Source organism: Exophiala spinifera (assembly GCF_000836115.1).
Source record: "Exophiala spinifera strain CBS 89968 unplaced genomic scaffold supercont1.7, whole genome shotgun sequence".
Taxonomy (NCBI): Eukaryota; Fungi; Ascomycota; class Eurotiomycetes; order Chaetothyriales; family Herpotrichiellaceae; genus Exophiala; species Exophiala spinifera.
The window spans coordinates 688,086-707,380 of record NW_015622519.1 but is presented as its reverse complement, the minus strand read 5'-3'; the positions used below and the strand labels follow the sequence as shown (position 1 = coordinate 707,380).

Genomic DNA, 19,295 nt, shown 5'->3' with positions numbered 1-19,295 from the left:
TATTGACGATTGATTCTTGGTGAGGACCAGCACTTCTGAGTCTACAACAAAGTCTACAGTTCACATGCTCTTGGCTCCCTTTCCATCCCCGCTCAAGTCCGTCTGTCCCGCGCGTTCGATCACTCCCCCCATCGATGCTTCACGCTATCCAACCACTAGGTCAACAACGGCAAGTGATGGCCTCTGTTGCCTCTTTCGGCGCCCACCAGATCTAGTCCAGCCATGTGCTCTCCAGACAACAACAGCGTTGTGGACAGTGTTGCCCAGAAGAGCAGGCAAGACATCGGAGTTCGGCCCTGCTGCAGGCTGATAGTATACATACCTCCTACTCCTACTTAAAACTGCCGCGCTGCCTGTGATGAATTAACCATACCCGAGGATACTCCCATCTCCTTATCGGCTTCGATCTTGTTCTTCTCTACACTGTGTCCGACGAGTTATCTGGAAACCCCCTTGGACATCCACAAACACCATGGCGACCATGGACAAGGTCTTTGCCGCATACGAGGCCCGTAACAAGGTCCTTGCGGCCAGCACCAATCCATTCAAAGACGGCATCGCTTGGGTGGCTGGCGAACTTGTTCCCCTCAACGAGGCGCGGATTCCCATGCTCGACCAAGGCTTTCTGCACAGCGACCTGACGTACGACGTCCCGTCAGTCTGGGACGGCCGGTATTTCCGGCTCGACGACCACCTTGACCGGTTCGAGCTCAGTTGTTCGAAGATGCGACTCAAGCTGCCCATCCCCCGGGAGGAAGTCAAGCGCACTCTCGTCGACATGGTGGCCAAGAGCGGCATCAAGGACGCATTCGTCGAAATCATCGTCACTCGAGGCATGAAGGGCGTCCGTGGCCTCAGGCCCGGCGAGACCATGACGAACAACTTGTACATGTGGATTCAGCCGTACATCTGGGCCATGGAGCCGGCCATGCAACGCACCGGCGGGAAGGCCATCATCGCGCGGACTGTCAAGCGCACCTCGCCGGGCTCAATGGACCCGACGGTCAAGAACCTCCAGTGGGGTGACCTCACACGCGGCATGTTCGAGGCGCAGGATCGGGGAGCAGATTATCCATTCCTGACCGACGGCGATGGAAACATCACAGAGGGCTCTGGTTTCAACATTGTCTTTATCAAAGACGGTGTCCTGTATACCCCCGACCGCGGCGTGTTGAAGGGCGTTACCCGGAAGAGTGTGGGCGACGCCGCAAAGGCCCTTGGCATTGAAATGAAGATTGAGTTCGTGCCCACCGAGTTGGCCTACCAATGTGATGAGTGCTTCATGTGCACCACCGCCGGTGGTGTCATGCCTATTACCTACATGGACAACGCCCCGATTGGCGACGGAAAGATCGGACCCATCACGGCCAAAATCTGGGATGTGTACTGGTCAATGCATTACGACGACGAGTACAGCTTTAAGATTGAATATGAGGCTGCCTATACTAATGGAACAAATGGTGTCAACGGCACCAACGGCGTCCACTGAAACGATCCAGTGAATGATTAATGAATCTGATGCTGTCACCGGAACGACAGCGAAGCTTTTACCAGCAAGAGATCGTGCGAACGCCTTTCTAGATCAATGTTGTTTATAGTTTGAGAGCATCGTGCGCCGAGGAATGTAGCGATATATGATAAATAAACGGCAGTGCTTTCTTCCGCACTGTTCTTCAACTCACCTAGTGGGAAATTTGCGACTCAGATACTGGATGCTTCCCTCACCCCTTGATCATGGTCTCCCTTCGGAACCAGGTGATGATCTTCCCAACGCCACTCTTTTTCCTATTCCAACTCCCAACTGTGGCATTTCAGCACGAGCTTTGAGTTTTCCGGTGACCGTGAGCGTGACCTTCACTTCTCTAACACGGCAATCGTCGGGAACCGTGGTTGTCCCGATGGCAGTCGTCTCCGCCGCATCCATAGTTACCTGTTGTTCAAGCATGTACGTGTTGGTGACTATCTTCTCGGTCATCACACAGTCCCACATACATTCGCACTGGGGGCAAGTGGGTAGTAGATCTTGAGTCCTTGCGAGTTGCAAACTTTCGGCACCGAGCTGCGACGGTGTGTAACGGTATCACAATGCCCAGTCCCGAGTAGGAAGTAATGGAATCGTGAAGATGCAGGGCGTCGGATATTGCTGAGTCTTGAGTCTCACCGCAGACTCAAGAATCTGCACGAATTTCTAAGAGTAATATATGAGTACTTGAACCTCGTGGGTCTGAAAGCAGGGTTCCTTCTCAAGGCCAACGAAGTCCTCCTAAGCAGCGATGCCTGGCTTCCCCACTCGAGAAGGCTATGACGCTGCTTTTACAGATACTTGGCTCCGCGTGCTTCCCCAACAGCATGGGTCGAATCTCATTGAACACCAGTGTCCGTCTGCATTGTTGTGTTACACGAAACCGTGCTCGTGGCACACGAAATCTGTCGGCATGGAGTCGACATCCCGAATCTCGTCCTTGTTGGATCCAGGTAAGTCAACATGGATGCGTCCTGGCTTCAATACGCTGATCCCACACAAGCACGGGACTTGACTGTGGATGCTGCTCAAGCGATGAGCAAGGCTTTGGGAAGCGGCATTGGCGGCGTCGGCGGCGGCTCATCTTCGCGGAACATCCCTTTCACAAAAATGAAGGCACTTCTTGACAGTAGGAGCGATCGCGATATCCTCGATGGTTTGAAAAGAGTGATATCCGTGGGTACCCCAGGTTGTCTACCATGCAGCTGTTGACTAATGTTTGAGTAGATGATATACCAGAACAAACCGTGTCTGCCATACTTTTCATCTGTGGTCAAGAACGTCGCCAACCCAAACGTTGAAGTCAAGAAGCTGGTCTACATCTATCTGCTACACTATGCGGAGTCCGATCCGGACCTGGCGCTGCTTTCCGTCAATGCCATCCAGAAATCTCTTACCGACCAGAACCCCCAAGTCAGGGCTCTCGCCTTGCGGACTATGTCAGGTATGAGGGTCCCAGTCATTAGCCAGATTGTCTCTCTTGCGATCAAGAGAGGTGTGGGGGATATGAGTCCCCATGTCCGCAAAGCTGCAGCCCTAGCCATCCCAAAATGCTACAACCTCGATCCCAATACCCTCCCACAATTACTGGACTATCTATCTACGCTACTTGGCGACAAACAGTATTTTGTTGTCGGTCCAGCTGTCCAAGCCTTTCTTGAGATATGCCCGGAACGTATCGATCTCATCCACAAACATTACCGTGGGCTGGTAAAGAAGCTCGTCGATATGGACGATTGGAGTCAGTTGGCTACGCTACGGCTTCTACTCTTTTACAGTCGCCGTTGCTTTCCTCGAAGGACAGAAAAGGTGACTAGGGTAAACAAAAAGGGATTCTACGAGGATGAAAAAGATGAAACCGTCGAAACCGATCAAATCGTTGATATTATTGATCCCGATCTGAAACTCTTCCTCGACGGATGTAAATCCCTCCTCCGCAGCCGAAGTCCAGCAGTCATTACCTCGGTTGCGAGTGTGTTTCTCTATCTCGGCACCAGAGATTACTTACAGGAAGCCGTAGGTCCCCTCATCGGGCTTATGAGGGGCCCTCTTGAGGTGGAAGAGGTCGCGCTATGCAACATCGTCTTAGTCTGTTTGTCAGCACCAGACCTTTTCGTCCCGTACTCGTCTCATTTCTTAATACGTACCCGAGACTCGCCACAAATTTGGAGACTCAAAATTGAGCTCTTGACACTCATCTTCCCGCATGCTGCGTTGAACCTCAAATCCATCATCTTGAGCGAGCTGGAGCACTTCTCTCACAGTTCCGATATCGAACTAATCCGTGAATCCGTGCGGGCAATCGGGCGTTGTGCGCAGGCGGATCCGAAGAACGCATACCGATGTTTCAAAGTCCTCCTCAACCAAATGTCCAGCTTCGACAATGTTTTGGTCTCCGAAGTGCTGACGGTCATGCGTCACCTCATTCAACAAGATCCTTCATCACACAGAAAGACTGTGGTCCGACTGGCCAGGAATTTAGACCGGACCACGAGCCCCGAAGCCCGCGCCACCATCATCTGGCTTGTGGGAGAGTTTGCAAGCCTGGATCCTGACAACAACATCGCTCCGGACGTCTTGCGTATACTCGCTAAGGGTTTCTCTGACGAGAGTGAAGCCGCCAAACAGCAGATTGTGCTGCTCGCTGCCAAGGTCTATCTGCTTTTCCTACAGAAACACCTGCCAAGCACTAACACCGACGACGACGACGCAGCTACGGAACAAAAGGATCATACAGCTGTGACGCTCGACTCGTCCTTGATGGATCACCCAATATCGAAGTTGTGGAACTATATTCTTCTGCTCACCCGCTACGACACATCGTACGATCTGCGAGATCGAGCACGACTTTTCAAAGCTCTTCTCACTGGAGCCAAATCAACACAACTAGCGGCGCTTCTTCTCCTTGCGCCAAAGCCGGTCCCTCACTCTCCGTCGCCATCTGAAAGTCGTCAAGGTCTCGTGCTCGGCAGCACCACTCTCGTCTTGGGTAAGGATGTTGCCGGCACACTGGGTCTTCCCTGCTACGAAGAGCTTCCCAAGTGGGTCGAAGATGGGCTCGAGCCAGACCCGAAGCTTCGCGACGTCAGTGACACGGCCGAAAAGGAAGAATACGTTCCTATGTCAGCGAGGGGAGGAAGTACAGTCGCTGCGAGCAAGAGACTCGACGCCGCAATCAGGAGCCAAGGGTTGGAAAAGGTCGTAGCTGCAGGTTCGACCAAGGCTGGATCCAAGCCTAGAACCCTTGATGACTGGTTGGCTGAGAGTGAAGAGGAAGACGATGAGGAAGATGAGGAGGAAGATACAGAGGAAGAAACCGAGAGTGAGGAGTCGGGAGAAGATGAGAGCGAAGAAGAGGAAGAAGAAGAAGAAGAGACTGACAACGAAGAAAGCGACGATGATGATAAGGCTATGCGTAAAGGTTTGATAAGTCGTTGAGAGGTACAAGTACAGTTCTAATTATATTGTAGTACAATGATGAGTAGTGGTCAGTGTTTGTAATCTTGATTCATTACCTCAACCTCAGCCTAGCCAACCTGATTAATTTCATGTCCCCTGGTGCTTGTTTTCGTTTGAGCGCTGCCCAGCTACGACGCTTACTGCGGTATACACGAGGGGGCCATAGGAATAGTACCACGCAGCTCGGTGAATCAACAAGCTAGTGACAATACTACAAAGAAAACAAAATACACAGTTGCAGTGCGCTCGAAAACCAGGGTGAGTCCGAACAAAAAACAAGAGCATCATCCGACTTCGCACTTGATCTCAATGGGTTCCACGTCGTTGCATCTCACTCAGGCATGGATCATGTCAGGGAGACTTTGACATGTATGTCCCTTGTACGGTGCGACTCGGGTGTAACAATGTAAAGCGCGGTAGATATCTGATGACTGGCGCCGATCATCACGAAAGAAGGTTCGAACCACGCCCTCCCATCCAGCCCATCTACGAAACCCTCCATTTTTGTCTGGTCGTAGTAAAATAGCTAGAACAAAAGAAATAAAGAAAGAGCAAAAAAAAAAAGGCCCATCAATTAAAATACACCTGGACAACTTCAACAATGTGTGTTCTCGTTCGGGTTCAAAAAAGAAAATGAAAACAAAGCGGTGTGTGTACCTCGAAAGGGACTGGAAGGACAAGAAAAAGGAAAAAAAAAAGAAAAAAACTGAGGTCTTGCCCGGATTCGAACCGGGGTTGCCGGAATACTTCGTTTTGTTTTCATCGAAGGGGACAAATTCTCAGAATCCGGAGTGATAACCGCTACACTACAAAACCGACAACTGCGATATGCGGCATTTGTGGGCAAGAAATCCCGGGGCATGGTATATGAACGGCGTCGAAAATTTTTACTCCGTGGGACCGAGTGACTCGGGTGGTCTTGGCTTGGCGGCAGCAGCTCAGGACCCCAGGAGTACATACAATACTATTGTGAGTGAGCCCCGGCTTGGTGTCTACAATATGCGGCAACGTCCCGAGAGAGTGCGGGTCGCCCCAAAGCACGAGTTACTGCAAAAAGGTGACGGTACGACCAGACACGTATACAAGGAAGAGAAAGAGAGGGAGAGATACACGTCCCAGTGAGTAACCTCGACGTATTACCTTTTGATAACTCAAGTGATACGCACACACGCACACACGCACACACACAATCCCGACACCTCGGAACAAAGACAGACAATTATATGAATACTGTAATTGTATCTACAACTACTTGTATACTACAGTTAGGTAGTACTCCGTATGCCAAACTCTTTTAAACAACAAGAATGGTTCAATATTTGCTAGACTCCATACCAACTCTCGGAACTCAAGATTTCCATAGACTAGTACCTAACTCACAGAAGTCGTAACTCCTTCGTGTTCTGTGTGGACTTCAATTTCTCTTCTTGTTGATCATACCTCGGATTTTTCGTGCCGCGCCCACAATTGGATCACCAGCGTAAATGTCAGTAGGGTCCTTTTCTTTCTTCTCCGTTTCTCTACCATGCTCACCGCCCCATTGAATAGTAGGCCGGTTGGAGGGACGGCCAGGAAGCGGTTCCTGTACTGCCGTGTCAACCTGGCGTGGTTGCACCTCTTCGTCACTTTCACTGGAATCATCGTCACCGCCATCTCCCAAGCCCAAGGCAGCCAGACGTCGTCTCTTTTCGGCAGCAGTCTCTTCACCACCGGTATTTTCATCCGCGTCTTCATCTTCCGACAGGATCCTGGCCAACCTACGTCTACGCAAATCTGCTGCAGTCTCACCACCTCCGTGTTTAGCAATGCTCGATCGGACATTATGCGTGGGGACCTCGACTTCTTCCTCGTCTTCCTCACTCTCTTCCTCCAATGTCGCATTCTGCTCGTCCGTCATATGCATACGCTCTGGCTGAGGGCGTTGGCGAGGGCTGAAGTAGTCTTCGTCTTCGTGGGCTATTTCACTCTTGGCTCTTTTGCGACCTTCCGGACGAACAACACTTAGGTCGTAGCCTGTAGCCGTCTCCGCTCGAAGGCGCCGAGGTCTCTCGCCGGCAGCTTCCTCGTTAGCAGCTTGCCGTAGTTCGCGTTTGACCTCCTCAGGAGCATCACTATCATTGACTTCTTTAATCTGTCTTTTTGGATCCAACTGTTGCATTTGTTTGATGAAGTCCTTGGTGGAGAGTCGCCGTCCAGATCCAAGAGCAATTGTGCCTGGGGCGTTGCGGACTTTCCTCTTCCCCGCAAGACCGTATTGATCAGTCGACGAAATGATCATTCTCAAGCCATCGTCGGACGAGTTTGAAGAACGACGGCTTTTGGCCTCTGGCTTGTCTGCCTGGGCCACGATTTCTTGAGCACCGTCTACCTGCACAGGCAAGGTTGCGTTTCCGCCCGAAGGTCCTCCACTCGAAGGCCCGGCTCCACCTCCTTGTTTTCCCAACCCGACCCACGTACTCATCCGACGCAATCCATCTCTTAGCTGCTGTTCTCTGTTGCCACCGGACTCATCGGATGGAATGTTATAAGTTTTGATAACTTCACCGTCTTCGTCCTCGACGATGACCGTGTTACCAAACTGATAAGCATGAGCGGGGCCCCGCTTTCGCTCAGGTTTCTTTGACGGCCCGGAATCCCCAGAATCGTCTTGCTTGCGTTTCGCGAAGCCCGTCCATTGATCGAACCTCTGTCTCATCTTCTTGTGTGGTTGACCGACAACTTCTGCAGCCTCTTTCTCAACCTCCTCTCCTTCTGTCTTCGGATGTGGACGGTGCTTGTGTTTGGCGAAGTTGCCGCTTTCATCTTTGGTCAAGCGATTTCGTGCCTCTTCAATAGCTTCTACCTTTTCTTCTTCGGTCATCTTGCTAGAGTCGAACGTGTCGACAACATTGCCCTCTTCGTCCTCGACAACAATGTGAGCTCCTTCCTCGTATGCCTCAATATCCGCAGGTCTCTCCGGTGATGGCGGACGGGGTCCTCCACGTTCTTCAGCTTCTGCCTCCTCTTCAGCCTCCAGCCTATCACGGTCGTCGGAGGAGGTCTCGTGTGGAGCAAGTTGATCCGGGTGACTCTCCGGCGAAGCTTCTCCAGACTTCTCGAATAATGTGTCGGAGCCTGACTCCTGCTGAACTAGAACTCCCTCTGACCGCCGTTGTGGCATTATGGCGCTCTGACTGATGGGCCCACCAAATCGATCCTGGCCAGCACTTCTCCTTTTCCTGCGCGAGCGCCCGAGACTTGAAGAACGGGATCCTGGCCTTTTCTCGTATTCATCTTCACGTTGTCTCCTCAGGTGGAGCTTGGGGATACCAATGGGTGGCAACTGTCCAGGCGGCACCTCGAGTTTCTCGTCCGTCTCAAAATCCGAGCTGTATGTACGTGACATCGAGCGGGACTGCGAGGTGATTCTGGGAAGTCGATTCATCCAGGCTGAACCCCTTTCGTTATCCTGCGTATATGACAAAGTCATGGTCAAAGTATTGATACGCTTGCCCAAGGTGAAGACGGCAATCGACGACCCGTGGACAAGGATAGAGGAAATGACCAAAAACGTGACGACGGGCCAGACGAGATATATCAGCTCATAATCCTTGGTTCCAGGGGGAGGCATTTTAGCCAGAGGTTGCGTGGAATCCGTCTCCAATTCGGCGCGAGCAAGAATCGCAGCGAAGATGGCGCCGACTCCGATAGGGCCAAAATGGCCAGCAAAAAGTGCCTCGCGCCACGTTTTGACGTCGGGAATCACTGGTTTTAGTAACATCATGGCTGGTATGCGTCGGAAGAAAATGACAAATAGAGCAATAACGACGAGCCTCCATGGAACCAATCCATGCTCTGGCGAGTTGTACTGATCCCAGGGTATGATGGTGCCAAAGTAGACGAAATAAGCCAAGTTGAGAAGCAAGTCAATAACGTTGGAGACGTGTGACTCTTCCGTCTTTTCCGTGAACCAGCCATCGTTCGAAAATCCCACGCCAGCGGCGAATCCGATCAGAAGATCGTCCATGCCGAGGAGACTGCCAGATCCAGCGCAAAACAAAGCAAGCACGAAGTAGAACACCAGAAAACTTTCACGGTCAATCAGGCCCTTTCGCTCCGCCATTTTGATCGCATGTCGGCCGATGTAGCCCACCATGACACCGTAAAAAGCGCCAAAGATGCATTCGTAAAGAATCGTATAGCACGTCCAGTGGAAGACAACTTCGCGACCGGAGAGGTCGTACCGCAATAGATACAACGATAGGTAGATGAAAGGGAACGCCATGCCGTCGTTGCACCCAGACTCGGCCGAGAGAACATCCCGAAGATGCTTCGGTACTCGCTTCGCGAACTTGCCCTTACCAACCACAGAGGACGCCAGAACGGGGTCTGTAGCAGTAACGCAGGCCGCTATAGCAAGAGACTCCAGCCATGACAAAGGTACGATCATCCACCAAATGAAAAGACTGGTAATGAGCCATCCAAAAGTCATGACCGGGACGAGCAGAAAGGTAACCGACTTCCAATGTCGTTCCATGTAAGCCTTGGGCAATTCCACACCAACTGCAAAACACTGGACCACAAGTACAATGCGTGAAAACTCTAGCGTGATCTTATCGGTGTTTCCCCAGCTCAAGGGATTGATCAGGTCAGCGGCATGAGGACCGAATATTACGCCACAAATGGTGGCTACGGTGGCTTCGCCAATATATAGCTTCTCCTTGATGAATAGCGAGCATAACATGAACATGCTGGTAAAGCCGCCTAGGATGATATACACCAGATGTGGTTTGTCGATTGCCAACTGATGCCACGCCATGATGAACGGCTTGTGCAAGGGTGCTCCTGCCCGAGCCTCCTACTCTTCCTCCGTGTACCTGCGTTTATGTGTCGTCAGTACGGAAAGGGTGACAGACTCCTCCAAAGATCCGATTAAGTTCGGTAAGATAAAGAGTGATTGGCGTGCGTCGACGCACAAATGGTAAAGTACTGTAAAGGAGCGGCGGAAATTTCAGTAACAAGGCCTCCTCGTCTGTATTGTGAATCAAAACCTTGTCCAGTTGCAGTCGCAACCTATTCAATTGCTACCCCCAGTCGTTGCTTTCTCTTGATCTCAGATCGAGGTGTAGTATCCGGAGCATTCAGGGAGGCTGTATATCGGCAGGACAGGATATTGGGAAGGGTACGTGGTGAGGACAACGGCGGTAGCTTCTCGGGCAGTAGCTACAGGTCGCCGGAGAAGTGAGAGTTACGAGAGGCGGGGAGGCGAGAGGAACTTGTCGTTGAGAGCCTCGAAGGACACCACTATCGGTGAGCTGTGGATGCCGAAAGTAAGATACTTGTCTTGACGGGCTGGGCACGGCTTAGTGAAGCACACTCAGCAAATTAATCGAGCTTGAATGTCTTTGCAAAGGCGAAGAGGACCATGCCAAGTTGCAGGAGAAGCGACGATGATGAAGGACAAGGCTCGGCGTCTGGATAACCAGTGGGTCGTTGTGATAGAGAGATAATAATTGGCAGCGCCTTGAAGGGTTATCAGAACTCATTATTTAGGATTCGAGCGAATCTTCCCGCACTTCCGTGAATCTTCGGCGAGAACAAGCCCCGGGTTTATGATCCCTGTATGTTGGGCAGAGCGTGGCCTGCGAGCGCCAACCACAGTGGACACTATTCTCGGCTACGGGCACATCCAAGGGCTTTGATGTTTTCTTCTTGTCTTTGTGTTGAAATCAGCAGGGTGCACGGAGAGATGTCTGGAGTATCGGCCGCAATCGATTGGAAGGCTCGAATCCCTTTTGCCAGTTCGCTGCGAAGGGACGTACGATACAGCGTGTCATATATGACATGGACACTCCGTCCTCCGCAATCCGTCCAGGATATTTGTTGTCGAGGGCGGACGTCCGTCGGCTACAGAGGCACTTTGGAGCCACAAAAAAAAAAGAAAACACGAGGCGCCCCAGGCAGACTTGGCCGCGCCTAGATGATTCTTGGCCGCGGGGCGCACTGATGCGAGTACTCGCATGGTGAGCCTACAACCTGGCAATCGCCTCAACCGGCATTTTATTCACAAGTAAGGATACCGAGACCCCGTATTTGTAGTCCAATATGGCACATCCCAAGGCAGCGTCGGGGCGTCCTTGCATTACTTACAGTACATAGGTACCTAGTAGGCTGACACGGAAGGAGATCTCAGAGACATGTACTCCGTACCCAGCATGGCTCTCCGTAGCTACCTGAGTCCGACTCTCTCGCTCACGAGCGTCTCTTGCCTGCTTCCCCCGTGTACTCGCATTGCCTGTCATCAACGCCCGGGGGTCGCATAATCGTCACGGCACGTGCGGCAGCCTCGTGTGAGTGCTGGATCCTATGCCGTCGAGTTGAATGCAGGATGTTCAACAGCGACATCGCATACCTAACCAGCTGGACAAGTGTTCAAGATACTTCCATAATGTCATGATAGGGGTCACTGATAATGTCATGATAGGGGTCACTGTCAAGTCCTATCAAGCCCGGAAGTCCTCTCTGTTTTTTGTGACCACTGTCAGAACGCTTTGATTCGCATTTCCAGTACAGGATTGGGACTGCTGTCTCATCCACCCGTACACTACATCAAGCAGAGTGCCCACACTCCTTAACTGACGGCTGGCAAGTCACAGTGCCACCACCTGCGAACAAACAATCCCACCGAAGACAATCCCATGATTGTCTTCGTGGTGGGCTTACCACCCAAGAAGAAAAAACCCATCCCTTTGCTTTTGAAGTCCACACACAAGTCAATATACGGACAACTTTTTCGTTTTCGTGAGTTGTTTTCGTCTCTGGGGTATATCTCAGTCGTATGTCCTCACAAGTCATATGTACAACGCCGTCGTGACATGCCACGATTAAAAATATCGAGAAATGCTGCAATTAGTAGCTCCGAAGAATAAGAATTCCATCAAAAGTCGTCATGTGCTGTATGTAGTAGAGGCGGCGAGACGTCGCTGGACAGTATCAAGAGCCAGACACCGAAGCCAACGCTCGTTCCCTGATGTGGTTGGCCTGGATCTCCAGTGACCGTGCCATCAACTTAAAGACTAGACCCAATGTCAGTACACTCATGGTTTCACACGCTGCTAACACGTACCTGGCCAGACGGCATCCCGTTCTAGGAGGTATGCTGTGAGAACAAGTATTCTACTACCGTGGCCGCCATCCTGAGCCATGCGAAGGTCAAACGAGCCCCGGGCCTCGACCTTCTGCTCAGCGCTGCTCAGCACTTCGTCAATTTTCTGGATCAATTTCCGATCCTCGTCTTCAAGCAATAGGATACCGGGGACCTCCATCAGGTTCATTTCATCCCGGCCGATGACACCAATGTATTTTCCAACTCGTTCTTGCACTGTCGTGATCCATTCCGCCAACACTTGCGCACAATCGAAGGCGCACATAGCTGACTGCACGGGCAGCTCCCGAGAACTGTACTCTGCAAAGCTCAGCCCAAGCTTGTCGGAAACGGACAAGGAATCTGCTGCGTAGAAGGCGGCTTTGCGCAAGTGTTTTTCACGTCTGGAAGAAAGAGCCTGGTGAAGCTCCTGATCTCGATCCCCCTCTCCTTCTTGTACCGAATTATCTTGTGGAGGCGTCATTTGTGGCTGTGTCATGGGATCGTATCTTCTCGCCGGGGAAGCCTTCTCCCTGGTGCTGTTCGACCCTGCCCGATTGTGTACAGATTCCAGGCCCTTCGCCAGCTCCTCTGCCACTGCGTCGTAGTCGCGTTGCCAGAAGGCTTCCTTGGACCTTCCGAGATTTATGAAAAGTCGGACGTATGCGAGGTCAAGTAACGGAATACAGTCAGCGGACAACGGTCCAGCACCGAACGGATTAGGACGTTCCAGACTATGGGTTGGATTACTAGCCCATGCCGCTTGCCAGGCACGGAGCGCTGGTTCAATGTGAGCATGCATCTGCTCTGTCTCGCTAGTCGTCCATTGACGTCCCAGGTGCCTCTGGCGCGTCTCCCAGATATAATTGTGCAGTGCATTAACAAGGATCAAGCAGCCAAAGGTACTAGGGCGTAGCTCGGGCTCAGCGGTTGGTCCGAATGCAGCAAGCGCACTGCTTTGCCGCCTTTCTCTTTGTGCGGCCATAAGAAGGTGGGTTAAGGAATCTGCAAAAGTCGTCGAGTTCGCGTCAGCGCTGGTAGTGCCGCCATAGCCCCTCCAGACCTGAGCCGATTCCGCCGCCCACAGATGTTCGTCGCAAGGCAGATTCAGTCTAATCTCCGAGTTGGTCAAAGCCGGTGGGTGGTTGTAAGCCGTTACGAGCATGCTTGAGAGAATAAACACCGAATACAGCGTCCGTTTGCGTTCTTCGGTAACCTTCCATTCAATCCAGTCAGAATCATCGACTTCATTGGTCAGCTGACCCCAGCTGGTCTTTGACGTCCCGTCGATGTCCATCTTCGATACTTGTGTGCTATAACCCGAGGCCGGTCGGGTGAGTTCTGCACCTCTGGCCAGGCTCACCAGGGCGGCACAATGGTTGCTTGCAAGTTCAGCAGCAGTCTTATCCCCGCAATTATGCCCATAGATAACGTTCAGAAGCATGGCTTGCACCAACCACAATGGCGTGTCTTCTCGTTCTGTTGCGTGCTTTGGCGCAAACTGAGTCTTGGTCATATTTGCCTTTCGTCGCTCCTCGAGATAGCTGCTGATAAGTCGCTTGGCGCACTCAAAAAGATCTTTGGATTGGGACGTTTCATGTTCGTACAAAGCTCCAATAGCTGCAATGGACAAGATTAAACAGCTTCCCCCTCCACTTACAATTGGGCGTCCATAAGGTGATTGGCCTGAGACAAGTCGAACAGGAGTGGTATAATCGGATGATTCGAAGTTAAGGGTAGGAATGTGGAGAAAAGGTAAATGTGGATGGAAGAATCGAATATAAGAGGCTACATATCGCTGTAGGTCGCCCGTGGAAGGGAAGGTGCTGGCGTTAAAGCCTCGGGGACGAGAAGATGCACCAGGGGACAATGGTGAGCTAACAGCCGGCTGGGAGTATTTGCGCTGTCCGAAACCTGTTGTCTGACACAAGCCCGCAAGCAACACACTTCTGATGTGGTCGGTCACAAGGTCAGAAGACATTGTAGTTACCGAGCTGTATTGAAGACTCGAATCCATGGACGCAGTGGAAGTGGTAGACTCAGGGCCCTCTTTACTGAATGGCAAATGGAGGCCGGGAAAGTGTAGGCCTGAAGAATCAATGGGTAACATATCGGGAGGTGTTGGAAGGCTCAGGTCCAGTGACCCTCCATGGCCAAAAAGGGACTTTGGCGAGATGGTCCCTATTGAAGGCTGTACCATTTCGTTGAAGCTTGCCATGAGCTCCATACTCACAGGACTATTGACCATTGCAGCTTGACTTGCGAGACTCCCTGTCCATAGGGGCGCGACAGAGCCAATAGTCTGTTGCATGGCACCAATGGTGGGATCACCAGAGATTTCGGTCAAACCAGCCGGGCTATTAGTACTCATGGCCGAAGGGGAAGAATCATCGATTGCGTTCTCGTTGGCTTGTGAGAATGTCATTTGGTTCTCGAATCCCTGGGCCATCCAATCAAAGGTTGCGTCATCGTCTGTCAAGGCTTGCGACGCAGACATACCGCCAAACAGTTGATGAAAGTGTGCAGCGGAACCATATAGTCCTCCGCCCGATACGTGCAGGGCGTGGGGATTGATCGTGTCGCCATGATCAGTTGGCATATCTAGAGTGCCCAGGTCAAACTCTGCTCCGAAGCCGCCAAAGGGCGGTGCAGTGCGTAATCCACTCGAGAGGTCGATGGGAAGGCCGGTTTCAAGCTTTGGTAGATCGAATGGATAATGGTTGGTTGAGGCAGACCGGTAAAGAGGGCCTTGAGAGCTTCCAAGCACACTCATACTGTTATGATGATGGTGATTCGGTATGACCTGGCGACCAGTGGTTCCAACAGAGCTTGCCAACATGCCCAGAGTTGCAGCATCAACGTGGCTGAGGGTGTTAGCTCTAGGCCTCATTGTCGCTTGGCTACTTGTCGTTGAATTCTTGCGAACACGACCGTTTGCGACGCCAGCAACGCTTTCACGCCGGCTGCCTCTCGGGCGTGACGCCGGTGTCGTCGAGGAGTGTAACTTCTGCTGGTGCCGAAGGAGCAAATCACGTCGGGCGAAACATCGTGTACATTCTGGGCATTCAAATGGTTTCTCCTTCGTGTGAGAACGTTCGTGACGCTTCAAGTGTTCTAGCCTCGCAAAAGATCGCGTACAAGTGGTGCATACATGGGGCCGAGGCTTGTCAGTCTTCGGGGGAGGGTGTTTTCGGGCTTCTGCCTCGTTGGATGTGGTGGTAGTCTTCTTCGAAGGAGGCTCAGGATCTGATCATGGGTAAGAATAATCGGCGTTCAACGGGCATATCTGGCCATGTCACTCACCAATGCCCGGTGCTGGGTCACCAGTCATTTCGCGAGCAGGAGCTCCTCCCGCCGCCATACTTGTAGCCTTGATACTCTGCGAGTTTTCACAGTAAGAGCACGTTGCTATGTTGAACGACTGAGTCCAGATATCCCAGGCACTCTGGCCGAGGCCAACGGGCCCGGAGGTAGGAGTCTAGAGAAGGAAGCCTAGCTGCTGTACATCCACAGGCTATCTTGCTCACACAGAGCATGCGTCGACTCCGTGGTAAGTAAAGTGTATCCGAACGTCCTCCACCGGTGGGGTCTTGACTTGATATTCCACAGGCAACCAATATGCCAGATAGTGCTAGATATGTAGTTGCTGACCAGCAGTTGCAAGTCCTGAAAGAGATATTTCGAGTACAGGGTTATATTCGTTCAAAGACGCGAGGGAACTTTACAAATTTCGAGACCTGTAGGTTGAGCTGAGCCAGGAGACGAGAGGCAATGGTATACAAGAGGCTAAAGTTGGTCGCTTGTCTGGGTAACTTCAGTATACTCCTTGATCTGCGCACCAGTATTGAAGGAGCCTCACAACAGAGGCCAACGGCGACCACTTACCTCGACAGAACAGCATTGACAGGTGGATGGGTATAAGGGACAAGAATTCTCTGGCCGAAGCAGAGAAGGATAGTCGGGATACAGACGCTGCGAAAACTGGCAGCACCGTCCACTCTTGGAACGTCAGCGGGGGGTGGAAGCTTGCGGTGGTTGGCGCAGGTTTTTGCTAGGGTTGCGGTAGAGGAAGGGTAGGATTGGTAGACAATCAGGTCAGGAAGGGCGAGGCCTGTCGTTCTGGAAGGGTGTTGGTCAATCGGCTGCAAGCTCTTGGAGCTGCCAACAGGCGGAAGATTGAAAGGCCGAGGGACGCAGCGCGCCCGCGTCTGGGGTAGGTTTTTGAGGACAGAGAGTGGTCGAGGGCTCGATCGAGGTCGCAGGCTGTGAGTGAGCGGGGAAGGATGACGCTGGCGTGGGCTTGAATGAGAGACTTGTAGACGAGAATAGGTATAGGAAGACAGGGATGAAGGAAGAGAGTAGACGCAGTTGAGAAGAGGTGTCGTATGCGAAGAGAACTGCACACAATACAAGCGGGCTTGACTGGAGGGATGTTTTCTGACAGCGAAAAGAAGAACAAAGTGCGCAACGTGTGACGCCCGTTCAAAGGTCAAAACCCGTGCGAGGAGGTTGACACTCGTCGCTCGTTGCCGCTTAGGGCTCTGGGGGGGCAAAAGGATTTACAATCCACAGCGGGCGCTTGCCGCAGTCATATTGTACAGGAGTTACCCCGTGGGTCGGTTGCGCCAGGGTATGGAGTTGGGCTCACTAGGCCTCACTAGCCTTAGGGAGCCCCAGTGCCGCTAGGTGCACTAGGCGTGCCACTACAGGGAGGCTTGCCTAAAATGTCTAGCCTAACCGGACCAAAGTGATTGTTATTGCAGTGGAATCCAAAAGCATGCTACCGCCGCCGCTGCCGTGTTCCGTTGAGTCAGGTATGTGTGGATGATGCTCACAATTGTCCATGACGACAAATATCTTGATGATCTTGGTTCACGTGAAGAGATACAGACAGGGAGATAGTCATTGACTGCATTGCGCAGATTATCAAAGCGCCAGTAATTCTAGGGCAATGATTGAAGACTCATCAAGGCCCGCAGTTCATACTCCGTAGGGATCAGTCAAGTGTTCAACCTCAATTGAAGACTGCAGGCGCATGGCTCCTGCGCTCCACCAAGCCAAAGCAGGCACTGTCACCAAATTACCATAACCATTATTATCATTATGGCTGTCATCGTCCTTGTACAGTTGCAGCAGAGATTATGGGACCCGGCGGATCCTGCGTTCGCTTTTGGCGCCAGAAGAACACCCAGATCAACGACATTCCCTCCACCCACATGCCTATGGAGCAAACCCTGCATACGCGACGCATATAGAAAGACATGCTCCAGAATACTCGTACACAACAAAAAAACACTCGATAATACCAAGCCACTTCTTCACTAGTTTGGTGCGACTGCCACCAGTCCAGGTCAAGTCCTGCACGTTGCGACCTCGATCCAGTGCCCGACCGTGTTCTCGACCGGGATCTGATTCCAAGCTCAAGGTTTCGGGAATGGCAGACATTGGGCTCATCGAAGCAAACGGTCAAATCCTATCCACATCGTGGCTGGTGATGGACTAGATCAACATCCGGACTGTCGAGCGGTCTGTCAGGTGCAGCAAGCATGTCAGTGATCTGTTTGTTTCGCTTGAATCGTCTGCTAAGGCGAAAGTAGGACTTAGACATCTCCCTCGAGAGAGCACTCGTTCGGATGCCTCCTGTCCTAGGAGAACTATGCTGCTACTCTTCTCGACCATATTCCAGCATTCCCAGCCTAGACAGCACGCCAAAATCTTATTGTCCCGGGGCTGATGCATGCACCAGTCCCGGCCCCGGTGTGAGACGAGGCCCGAGCTCTCCTTGTTTCTTGTTTGGTCGCAAGAGCAGGTCGGCTTGCAAATTTCGATATCAGCGGTTTGTCCATACCTATGGCACACAGATATTTCGACATTTGCATCAGGGAAACTGAGTCACCCATTTAGGGTCCGTGCTGCTACAATGTTGCGACCTCCTAACTTTCCGGCTGAATTTCCTTCGACAAAAGGCTTGGAAGGGTCACGATGCGAGCAGGCATTGCGCGGCGATCCTACGCATTTTTGAACCGTCCCAAGGCACGCCACTAACTTGCTTCAAGCCCTTTTGCCCGACTGCGCATGATAGATTTCATAGCCGGCTTTGAGACTTGGCATGAGCTTTATTACTGTGTGTGTCTGTCGCTCAGCGGATTGCTTTGCCACTCTCAAGCCACTCGCGTACATGGATGCATATCCCAACAACGAGGAAAGATGCTTCAGCCGGATGTCAGAGCACCCATATCATAGGCACAAGGCACCGATGGCCTGAGCTGAATAGCCGGTGATGGTCCGAGTGCCCTTGCTAAAACCCACAAAACTCTGTGCAAATCTGGGGAGGTCATGAGACGGATCATTCAGGGATGTGAAGCCCACCATGCCCCACCATCGCCGCCCGTATCCTTGTCTAGGGACTGTCTTGATCTTCGAAACGATCAGGGTTGGTGGGCTTCATTGTTTCGGGCTCTGTGTGTTGAGCCAATGCTCGACGAAGCGCACTGGCCGTGATCACTGCTTCGATGCATGAGCACTGGGTATTATTTCAACTCTTTCAACACATTCGGTGCTTATCTTGCACCGACCCAGAACCAGGGCCTCGGTATGCGTAAGATCCGCACAATATACGTTGAGCACTGGGGTGCGGCTTGTCGCAGTGTGTCCATGAGCTTACCACGACAAACCCCCTTCAAAGCGAGGGAGAGAGATGGGTCATCTTACGTGAAGGTTTCCATTTGCTTTGATTCAGCACTGAAACCTGATCATACCAAGACTTTCCAGTGCTGGTGCATCCTCGGACCACGATGGTAAAGGCGCACTCATCCAGAGGACGAGTACTCTGCTGGGAGCTTCGGCATGTACATGGTGCGAGGTGCATTAGCTAGCTTTCAAAGGCCCCAGATTCCGCAGAGACTACTATATGCATCGAAGATGAAATGCCCTCGTTCTGTGAACATACACAGCCAACGCGCCCACCTGTCACTGGCGGCTTACTGCGGTTGGTGAACGGCTGGACTCGCGTAGGAGATGGCGATAGTGCTAGACCTATCTTCGCGCAATCGAATATTCCTATCAGGATACTTGTTCTGCTTTTATTCGCAGAATGGCTGTTGTTTCGAGAGCACCTGACTCGTGCACAGTGAGCCTGAAGGTACCAACAAGGGGAAGGACCATCATCCGGATTCCAGCGGTACATAGGTC

General features: G+C 52.0%; 4 protein-coding genes and 1 non-coding gene across 5 annotated transcripts; 2 read left to right on the top strand and 3 right to left on the bottom strand.

Moving 5' to 3' along the window:
- Positions 1-472: 472 nt before the first annotated feature.
- PV08_09229 (uncharacterized protein) lies at positions 473-1,489 on the top strand (the record flags this gene model as incomplete). The annotated part of the gene is made up of 1 exon (XM_016383548.1): positions 473-1,489. The coding sequence occupies one exon, from the start codon at positions 473-475 to the stop codon at positions 1,487-1,489; it is 1,017 nt and encodes a 338-aa protein (XP_016232171.1).
- Positions 1,490-2,485: 996 nt separating this feature from the next.
- PV08_09228 (uncharacterized protein) lies at positions 2,486-4,960 on the top strand (the record flags this gene model as incomplete). The annotated part of the gene is made up of 2 exons (XM_016383547.1): positions 2,486-2,698; positions 2,750-4,960. 2 exons carry the CDS (start codon positions 2,486-2,488, stop codon positions 4,958-4,960), a joined length of 2,424 nt encoding a protein of 807 aa, XP_016232170.1.
- A 730-nt stretch (positions 4,961-5,690) lies between these two features.
- PV08_09227 lies at positions 5,691-5,797 on the bottom strand. The gene has a single exon. It is a non-coding gene; the product is annotated as a tRNA-Gln (tRNA).
- Positions 5,798-6,395: 598 nt separating this feature from the next.
- Positions 6,396-9,779, bottom strand: PV08_09226 (sodium/hydrogen antiporter; the record flags this gene model as incomplete). Its single annotated transcript, XM_016383546.1, has 1 exon — positions 6,396-9,779. The coding sequence occupies one exon, from the start codon at positions 9,777-9,779 to the stop codon at positions 6,396-6,398; it is 3,384 nt and encodes a 1,127-aa protein (XP_016232169.1).
- Positions 9,780-12,075: 2,296 nt separating this feature from the next.
- On the bottom strand, positions 12,076-15,465 carry PV08_09225 (uncharacterized protein; the record flags this gene model as incomplete). The annotated part of the gene is made up of 2 exons (XM_016383545.1): positions 12,076-15,350; positions 15,408-15,465. 2 exons carry the CDS (start codon positions 15,463-15,465, stop codon positions 12,076-12,078), a joined length of 3,333 nt encoding a protein of 1,110 aa, XP_016232168.1.
- Between the last annotated feature and the right edge of the window lie 3,830 nt (positions 15,466-19,295).